The 10,666-nt window shown below is 47.8% G+C and overlaps 1 protein-coding gene across 1 annotated transcript; it reads left to right on the top strand.

Annotated features, from left to right (window-relative positions):
* The first annotated feature begins 1,225 nt into the window (after positions 1-1,225).
* Positions 1,226-8,346, top strand: LOC310681396 (lymphocyte antigen 6E-like). Its single transcript, XM_083449123.1, has 3 exons — positions 1,226-1,423; positions 2,837-2,956; positions 7,642-8,346. The coding sequence occupies exons 1-3, from the start codon at positions 1,366-1,368 to the stop codon at positions 7,797-7,799; spliced, it is 336 nt and encodes a 111-aa protein (XP_083305249.1). The 5' UTR covers positions 1,226-1,365; the 3' UTR covers positions 7,800-8,346.
* Positions 8,347-10,666: the final 2,320 nt, after the last annotated feature.

Raw genomic sequence — 10,666 nt, forward strand, 5'->3', positions numbered from 1 at the left:
ACACAACAAGATGCTTTAGCCGTGACTCCTGCATTGCAGAGGGCTGGACTAGATGACACATGGGACCCCTTCCAACTCTACGATTCTATGGAATTAGACCAAGTGCTGTGGAAGCCATCTCAAACACTTTAACCCCTAATAATAACAAACAATAATAAATTTTTATTTATATCCCGCCCTTCCCGGTTCAGAAAACCGGGCTCAGGGCGGCTAACAACAAATTTAAAACACTTAATTGATGCAACAAAAAACAGCATAAAATACAGTATAAAACGTGAATAACAATAAATTCAGGATTCAATAATCAATTTAGGGGGGGGGGGGATGCATCCAATAAACATTGGATGATCACCAGGGCTAGCTGGCTGAATTGGTCCTATTTGGGCCAGCGAGGAGACCAGGGGAGAATTAGCTGTGGGGTCTCAGAGCGGGTGATCTTTATAAAAGGGGAGGGGGAGGGAAGAGAAGGGAAATAAAAGATCAGACTGAATTCAAATTAAAGGGCAGGCAAAATAGCTCTGTCTTACAGGCCCAACAGAAGGAGGTTAAATCCTGAAGGGCCCTAGTCTCATGGGACAGAGCATTCCACCAGATTGGAGCCACTACTGAGAAGGCCCTGGCCCTGGTGGAGGATAATCTGATTTCCTTAGGGTCCGGGACCTCTAAACTATGATTATTCATGGACCTTAAGGTCCTCTGTAGGGCAGACCACGAGAGGCGGTCCCGTAAGTACGAGGGCCCTAAGCCCTTACCGAGGAAGAGTGGGACACAAATACTACTACTATATTATTATTATTATTTATACCCCACCCATCTGGCTGGGTTTCCCCAGCCACTCTGGGCGGCTTTCAACAGGATATTAAAAATACATTAAAATGTCACACATTAAAAACTTCCCTAAACAGGGCTGCCTTCAGATGTCTTCTAAAAGTCTGGTAGTTTTTCTTCTCTTTGACATCTGATGGGAGGGCATTCCACAGGGCGGGTGCCACCACCAAGAAGGCCCTCTGCCTGGTTCCCTGTAACTTCACTTCTCACAGGGAGGGAACCACCAGAAAGCCCTTGGAGCTGGACCTCAGTGTCCGGGCTGGACGATGGGGGTGGAGACGCTCCTTCAGGTCTACTGGGCAGAGGCAACAAATGATTTCTGGAAGCAACACTTGCCCCTGGCGCTGGGCCGTTCCCGAAGGCACCGCACCCGTGAGTCACCCTCCCACATTCCATTGTTCACAGACGTTCCCTTCCAGCTGGGAAGGAGTACAGATGCTCAGCCCATCCCCTGCTCAGTCCATCGCCCCGGCACACCTCAAAGGTTTATGATCAGCCCTAGAGGATCCAGTTCAAGGCAAAGGGGATTCCTTCAAGATGAAGACCTGCTTCTTTGTCCCTCTCTGCCTGCTGCTGCTGCTCTGCATAAACGAAGGTAAGCCTCCCCAACTTTTGACAGCACAAGCTGCTAGTCCCTCTTGATTCCAAGAACGGTGGAATTTGGCTGTTTTTCAGGAAACACAGACCAGCCTCAGGCACGGATGGGGATCATTGTTTCCAGCTCACCTGCCTGTGTTATCGTGGACGGCAGGAATTTGCTAGCATTCCTCGCAAAGATGTTGTAAAACCCAGATCACTACAATAAGTCTCTGGATACTGTATTAAGTGTGTGTGTGTGTGTGTGTGTGATCTGTCAGGCTATCCTTTGGAGACCCCTCCAACCCTACAAATCAACTGGCTTGAGAGCAGTACATGTGAAAAGGATCTAGGAGTCTTGGTTGACCACAAACTTGACATGAGCCAACAGTGTGACGCGGCAGCTAAAAAAGCCAATGCAATTCTGGGCTGCATCAAGAGGAGTATAGCATCTAGATCAAGGGAAGTAATAGTGCCACTGTATTCTGCTCTGGTCAGACCTCACCTGGAGTACTGTGTCCAGTTCTGGGCACCACAGTTCAAGAAGGACACTGACAAACTGGAACGTGTCCAGAGGAGGGCAACCAAAATGGTCAAAGGCCTGGAAACGAGGCCTTATGAGGAACGGCTAAGGGAGCTGGGCATGTTTAGCCTGGAGAAGAGGAGGTTGAGGGGTGATATGATAGCCATGTTCAAATATATAAAAGGATGTCATATAGAGGAGGGAGAAAGGTTGTTTTCTGCTGCTCCAGAGAAGCGGACACGGAGCAATGGATCCAAACTACAAGAAAGAAGATTCCACCTAAACATTAGGAAGAACTTCCTGACAGTAAGAGCTGTTCGACAGTGGAATTTGCTGCCAAGGAGTGTGGTGGAGTCTCCTTCTTTGGAGGTCTTTAAGCAGAGGCTTGACAACCATATGTCAGGAGTGGTCTGATGGTGTTTCCTGCTTGGCAGGGGGTTGGACTCGATGGCCCTTGTGGTCTCTTCCAACTCTATGATTCTATGATTCTATGATTCAACGACTCTTCTTCAAGTCTCTGCCTCAAATAGGATTTTGTGCAACAAGGACTTGTGGTACAGTCTCCGAGAAAAGGAAGAAATGACACCTTTGTCCTTGAAATGGGAGCCTCATCCCACTAAGCACTGCTATGAGTTTGTGGTGTTAAGCTGGGTGCCAGACCCCCTAATCCCATGATCCAGTAAGTGATAGAATTTAATCAAGGCTTCTGAAACCCGGAAGTGTTTCGCCGCTCACACATGCACAGAAGTGGTCCTCTGGTTGAGAAACCTTAGGGATACGGTTGGACCTCTGGAACAGATCCCGTTCGCAACCGGAAGTACCACTGTATTATGTCCCACATCTTTCTCCCAATGTATCATCACATGCTTTTGCTTTAATTCAATAACTCCTTGCATTGTCTTTCCACAGTTCACCCGCTGATGTGCTTCACATGCGAACCATCGTCGAGCAACTGGTCTTGCCTGAAGGCCGTCAAGTGCTCAGAGAATGACAAGCACTGCGTGACCACAGTCGCCTCTTTCAGGATTGGTAAGTTGAAAGCAGGTTTCCAGTTCAGCAGGACAATCAACCCATTTTTAAAGCTCTAAATGTTGCAGCGAAAGCAACAACAACAACAATAACAATAATAATAATATATTATTTATACCCCGCCCATCTGGCTGGGTTTCCCCGCCACTCTGGGCGGCTTCCAACAGAATATTAAAATACAATAGTCTATTCAACATTAAAAGCTTTCCTAAACAGGGCTGCCTTCAGATGTCTTCTAAAAGTCTGGTAGTTGTTTTTCTCTTTGGCATCTGGTGGGAGGGCGTTCCACAGGGCAGGCGCCACCACCAAAAAGCCCCTCTGCCTGGTTCCTTGTCACTTGGCTTCTCGCAGCGAGGGAACCACCAGAAGGCCCTTGGAGCTGGACCTCAGTGTCTGGGCTGAATGATGCGGGTGGAGATGCTCCTTCAGGTATACTGGGCCGAGGCCATTTAGGGCTTTCATGGTCAGCACCAACACTTTGAATTTTGCTTGGAAACGTACTGGGAACTAGTGTAGGTCTTTCAAGACCGGTGTTATATGGTGTTGGCAGCCACCCCAATCACAAGTCTAGCTGCCGCATTCTGGATTAATTGCAGTTTCCGGGTCACCTTCAAAGGTAGCCCCACGTAGAGCGCATTGCAGTAGTCCAAGCAGGAGATAACCAGAACATGCACCACTCTGGCGAGACAGTCCGCGGGCAGGGAGGGTCTCATCCTGCGTACCAGATGGAGCTGATAAACAGCTGCCCTGGACACAGAATTGACCTGTGCCTCCATGGACAGCTGTGAGTCCAAAATGACTCCCAGGCTGCGCACCTGGTCCTTCAGGAGCACAGTTACCCCTTTAGGACCAGGTAATCCCCCAAACCTGCCTTCCTCCTGTCCCCCAAAAACAGTATTTCTGTCTTGTCAGAATTCAACAAAGCAACATTTGGTCATGTGCTTTTTGGGCAGAATGATCCAGGATCGATGCCAGGAAACAGGGAATTATCTTCACATGTCGTGGGCGTGTAAATATGTACAATATTTTTCCCCGCAAAAGGTTTTTAAGGAGGTAACAGAAATCTCTGAGTTAAAGCTGACGGAAAGTCCAGAGGTAGCATTATTATCAATTTACGATGGGGTGGAAGTTTCGCAGGCTACGAAGGACTTGCTCCCAAATTTATTGACAGCCGCACGAAGTATTATAAGCCAGGAAGTGGAAGGGGCAAGCAGAATATAAAATGGAAGAATGGTATAAAGAGGTGTGGGGTATGGCTATTAATGATAAATTAACACGTGCCATTAAGGAAAGGCGGGGAATATGCAGGAGAAATGATTCTGAGGAAATCTGGAAGGTGTTTGTAGATTTTGTATTGTTAAAGAAGTCAAACCATTGCAAGAGTTGTTAAAATTGTGGGAGGTTGGATAACTACAATGGAATTGTCTCGGTGGTGAGGTGCACATTTTTATTCTTATTTATTTATTTACTTTGTCTAAACAAACAAACAATTCTCAGGAGGGGTGGTATTTGGGACGCACCCGGTAGCTGAGATTCTGGTCTCCTGCCCTGAAATCTAGCCCCTTTTGCAGAAACTGTCAATCTTTGCCAAACTCCAGCTCAAGGTAACAGAGCTGTGGAAGAACCTTCCTTTTCTGTTTGATACTGTCCCACCAACCACCAGCAATGGAAAGCTTTTAATTGCCCAGCCCAGGAGATTGCTGATTTCCCCGCATCCACAACTGGCAAACAGGGCAGTGGTTTCGAAAGGCCTGTTTTTATCCAGCACATAAAAACATGAGAAGAACCTGCTGGATGAGGACCCATCTAGTGCAGCATCTTCTTCTTACAGGGACCAACCAGATGTCCCAACGGGAATCTGAGTACAAGAGCAACTCTCCCCTCCTGCGGTTTCGGGCAACTTTAGTTAACTGCAGTGGCGTAGCGTGGGTTGTCAGCACCCGGGGCAAGGCAAGTAATTTGCGCCCCCCCCCCGCTGCACTGTCCCTCCCCCAGATAGTCCCTCGCTCTCTCTCCACACCGCACCGCACGCCTGGCACCCTCCCCTCCACAGTGGGCGGCGACCCGGCGGCTCGGATCGGATTCGCACAGTCAGCACTGCAGTGAGAGAGAGTGAGTGAGCCAGGTAGGGGCAGAGAGCTGCGAGTGCGAGCGCGCCCCCCCCCCCGATGTTGCGCCCGGTGCGGCCGGCCCCCCCTGCACCCCCCACGCTACGCCACTGGTTAACTGTGAGATATGAAATGCGGATCACAAGTCTCAGTGTCTCTGGACCCTTCAAAATAAAGTGTGAACAAAATTGGTGAAGCAGCAAAGAATTTATTGATTGCAAGAGCATTCTTGCCAGAACAAGTGCCTGAAAGCAGGCACATCCAAGTCTAGCAAAACACAAGCCTATATCCTCGAATACAAGGTTCCCTTCTCTGCTCCCCATTGGCTGGGGACATGCAGGGTTTACAGCCTATCACGACCACCTACTGTATTTTTCGCTCTATAAGACACACTTTCCCCCTCCTAAAAAGTAAGGGGAAATGTGTGTGCGTCTTATGGAGCGAATGCAGGCTGCGCAGCTATCCCAGAAGCCAGAACAGCAAGAGGGATTCCTGCGCAGTGCTCCCTCTCTCTGTTCTAGCTTCTGGCTTAGCCGCACGAAGCCTCTTCGGGACAGGGGGAGCCTTCATCCCGCTGCCCTGAAGAGGCTTCACGTGGCTATCCCTGAAGCCAGAACAGCTGCGCAGCGCTCCCTCTTGCTGTTCTGGCTTCTGGGATTCAGAATATTTTTTTCTTGTTTTCCTCCTCCAAAAACTAGGTGCGTCTTATGGTCTGGTGTGTCTTATAGAGCGAAAAATATGGTAATTAAAATATTAAAATCCATGCCTTTGTTGTCATCTCCCATTCCTCTGAATTTCATGACCACCACTCATGATTATTTTTGTATGGACAGGTGGAATCCCCCAAACCCTGGGTGGCCCCCCGTGTGGAATAACGACTCAAGACAATGTGCTATGGGATTAAAAGTGGCCACAACCTTACTATGTTTCAGATGTGGGTAGACCTTGGCTCAGGCATTGGGCGTTTATCCCTCCCAGTCCCCTGCTGGGGATCTGAGGAACATCAGGGCTGGCTCTGGAGAACATATGTTCAAGCAGAGAGAGCCCGCCCCCGTTATGCCGCCGTCACAGGGGAGAGCATGACAACCTCTAGGCGTATGGCCAAAGCCTCCCCTCAAACAGCCCCTTTAACGGGGAACCCTGGTATCGCTGCTGCAAAGAGAAGGGGTGCGTGGGTCACCGCTACATGCCCACCCCCATTTAGGGAAGATAGGCTAAAGGATTGCGCCCAAGGCCTGACACCGCCAAGATTATGACGTTTTGCTATGGGAAAGGCTAACATACCAATGCAGGAGAATTCCTTTCTGGCCCTTCCACAGCGACCTTGACGTAGCAGCGCCCGCGTACCTGTGGAGAAAAGGTTAACCTTCAAAAGAAGTCTTAACTATGGGTGGGTAGGGTGGGAGAAGCTCTGGAGCCAACTGGCAATTCCCAGGTAAGATCCTCCCCCTATTGTGTGGGCAAGTAGTCCCTCCCCCCACCTGGCCTGATCACCTTGGCAACGCCTCCCCAGGCAGGACTGGGCAACTAACAAAACAAAACAAAACAAAACAAAACAAAACAAAACAAAACAAAACAAAACAAAACAAAACAAGTAACACGATGACCAGTGTACTAGATCGCACTGCAATTCTTATTGCATAATATACATATTTTGGTACAACAAAAACAAAATGTGTACACTTGTAAATTCTCTAATATGTTTGAAATCAAATGAACACACGTCTGTCAATCTCTGAAAGTCTGTAGTATAATAAATCTATAGTTGAAACAAAGTAAAAATTTTAGGCGTTCATGGTGCCGAAGTAGTAAGTGAATAAAAACGTAGACAGTGATCCCGGATAATCTGACCTCCAGGTATCCCACCTGGGGAAGGCGAAGCCAAGCCTGTGCTAATGGTGCCGCATAGGGTCCAGGGGGCTGCGCAAGACCACGCAAAGGGCGCCCCCCATTTAATGTGGGGAGTGGTCACTGTTCATGCTTTCAGGCGTTTTACACATTGACTCAAGCGATAAAGCCACATTCTGAGCGGGTTCCGTATGCTCACACATACGGATAAGTTGCAAGCTGCCCAGTTTTTCGGGTGTTCTAACCAGTGGCGTAGCGTGGGTTGTCAGCACCCGGGGCAAGGCAAGTAATTTGCGCCCCCTAACCCGGGGCAAGGCAAGTAATTTGCGCCCCCCCCCGCTGCACTGTCCCTCCCCCAGATAGTCCCTCCCTCTCTCTCCGCACCGCACCGCACGCCTGGCACCCTCCCCTCCACAGTGGGCGGCGACCCGGCGGCTCGGATCGGATTCGCACAGCCAGCACTGCAGTGAGAGAGAGTGAGTGAGCCAGGTAGGGGCAGAGAGCTGCGAGTGCGAGCGCCCCCCCCGATGTTGCACCCAGTGCGGCCGGCCCCCCCTGCACCCCCCACGCTACGCCACTGCAAGCAAGCAACCTTTCCCTTTTGGGCCGCTGGAAAAAAAGCAACACATTTTTATTCCTCGCATTAACCTGTAAACTGTTTTCTCCTTGCAACCCAGGTGGGGCCAGGGAATAATGCTTTCCCCTTCTCTTCCCCTTTCCATTTCAAAGGCTTCTTGACCGTCAGAAAGAGAATCACCAAGAAGTGTTCGCCGAACTGCCCGAATCTGAACATGGATATGGGCATTGGTGCCTTCCAGACGTCCTGTTGCCAAAGTTTCCTCTGCAACCTTTTCGGACACATCACAGCTAAAAACGAGACCCGGTGATGGGCTCTGTGTTCAGATCTGTGTTCAGACGCGTTTGAGAAGCCAACTTAGCATCGGGCGACCAGGTCTCAAGGCCAGATCTGCCATTTCCACCCTTTAAACATCCTGTCCTCCTAGGGGCGCAGTGATAAAACTGCTATCACATCCGATGATGTTCCCCAAGAAACCCGAAGCTTTTAGGGATTATAGAAACAGATATACAGTAGTACCTTGGTTCTCAAACTTAATCTGTTCCAGAAGTCCGTTCCAAAACCAAAGCGTTCCAAAACCAAGGCGCGCTTTCCCATAGAAAGTACTGCAAAATGGATCAATCCGTTCCAGACTTTTAAAAACAACACCAAAACAGCAATCTAACATGAATTTTACTATCTGAGATCATTGATCCATAAATGTGCCCTACTAAAGCAAACAGTCTAATTGGTCAATATCTAAAAGATATCAAGCATCAAAACAACCTGGCCACTATAAGGAAATTCTGCCCTCGGTATGTTCATTTTCCACCTCTCCATTTTGATTCCCTGGCCCCATATCTGCACAAACTTATTATCCCAAAATATAGACATACTTTTACACTTGAACCATAGAATTGTAGGGTTGGAATGGTGCCCCGATGGTCATCTAATGCAAACCCAAATCAGTCATTTTTGACTTAACAGTAAAAACTACTCTGAAAATTTATTATCCCAAAAATGAAACCTCCATCTGGTTGTAAAATTAAGATTATACTAGCAAGAACGAGTCTTTTTGTAAAAAAAGAAAGAAAAAAGATTTAAATCAAGTCTTACTGACTAGTGATTTAAATTGTGATTTAAATCAAATCTGTCAACCTGCTCAATGAGGGAGACTGCCTGTGAAAAAATCAAAAGCTTCTGGAACACAGTGTATAAGGAGCTTTAAAAAAATGTTTAAGTATAACTGTATGAAAAATACAAAAGCTTTTCTACTAGGGATAACGGACACAGGTATAGCAAGAGAAGATCAGAAATTATTCCTTGTGTCCCAGGAGCGGCAAGGATCCTAATTGCTAAAAACCAGAAAAAAGAAATTGTGCCAACAAAAATGGAATGGCAAGACAAACTGTTAGAGTATACTGAACTGGCTAGATTAACAGAGGCAATTAGAGGTCACACTAGACAAGAGTTTCAAAAAGCCTGGGGAAAATGCAGAGAATACTTCACATAACAGCGCCCTAAAATATATACCCGGACTTGTTCCGATTAATGTCTGCAGGAGACTTTGTTGATATTTAAGTTATAATTAGAAAAGGAAGCAGCTTATAAGAAGTAAATATGGAGGCCAGATATAGGATAAAGGAAGTCTTTTATTTGGTTTTTTGTATTGTTGTCTGTTATGCTCATTGTCTTTCTGTATTGGGAGGGGTGGGGGGTTTATGTGATGTTGTAAATAAAATTTTCAATAAAAATTAAATTAAAAAAACAAAAACAAATCCACCCTGCTTCCAAGTGACCTGTTTTCGGCACATCCATCTTGATTCGCTTGCAGGTTGAATGGATAACGTTGCATCGAGCAAGTCTATGCGGCGGCCATGTTTGTATCACTGTGGAGCGTTCTGGTCGCCTCGCCGCAAAAAGGATAACGTAGAGTTGGAGAAGGTGAAGAAAAGGGCAGCGAAAATGATTCTCGGGGTGATGCAACTCCCCCCGTGAGGAAAGGACGCAGCATTTGGGACTTTTTCATTTAGAGAAAGTGTGAGCAGGTGCCGAGATGATAGAAGTTTATGAAATTATGCCTGGCATGGGGAGAGGGGATGGAGAAAATATTTTCTCCCTCTTTCATCAGCCAGCTGGAGAAAGGTGGGAATAAATGGAAGAGTGCTGCCCCCCTGTGGCCAATAGTTGACAAGCCTCCAATGTGTGGTTTTCTTATACAGTGGTCCCTTGGTTCTCAAACTTAATCTGTTCCAGAAGTCCGTTCCAAAACCAAAGCGTTCCAAAACCAAGGCATGCTGTCCCATAGAAGGTAATGCAAAACAGATTAATCCGTTCCAGACTTTTATAAACAACCCCTAAAACAGCAATTTGACATGAATTTTACTATCTAGCGAGATCATTGATCCGTAAAATGAAAGCAATAATCCATGTACTGTACTATAAAATAAAAAAGACAGCATTGTAGATGATAAAAATTAAAATTATTATTATTTTCTTACCTACACTGATGATAATCATTGTTTGGATGGGGGGCTTTTATCCATTTCTGCAGTCACACAGTCAATCAATCAGTAGCTGAACTGGGCTTGCTAATTGACTGACGGGAGACCGGTGATCGTCTGGAGGCAGCTGGGCGCCTGCCTGATGCCCCCATCTCCCTGGCAGTATCCCAACAAAAACGCCCCTTCCTCCTTTGCAGCTGATCACCCTTGTACAGCTGTCGCTGGTGTCCTCTGGGGCTGGTGGGGGTGTAATGGTGGAGGCCAACAGTAGGGGGCGCCAGAGGCAGTTCACTTCACCCTCCTCTTCCCTTCTGAGTCCTGCGAAAAGGCAGCACTGAGACTAAGGAGGAAGAAGCCAATGGCCAGGGCACCCTAGGACGTAGGCAGGTGGGGGCTGGCCGAGGTTGGTGGGGCAGCGCCCCATTCACTCTCATGGACCAGCCCCCACTACCCTTGCAAACAGGCCTTATTACAGACTGTTGTAAGAGCAGCATCCCCCCTCTCCTCCCAAGGTGGGGGTCTGTGGGCAGAATTCCTGCAATGTGGGGGGTTGGACTTCAGGACTCATGGGGGTCCCGTACAACTCTTTGATTCTAGGTGTCTGTGTAACTTCTCGGCAGTGCTGGATTTACGTATAATAATAATAATTTATACCCCGCCCATCTGGCTGGGTTTCCCCAGCCACTCTGGGCGG

The sequence above is a fragment of the Podarcis tiliguerta genome (assembly GCF_965153285.1).
Source record: "Podarcis tiliguerta genome assembly, chromosome: 7".
NCBI lineage: Eukaryota > Metazoa > Chordata > Lepidosauria > Squamata > Lacertidae > Podarcis > Podarcis tiliguerta.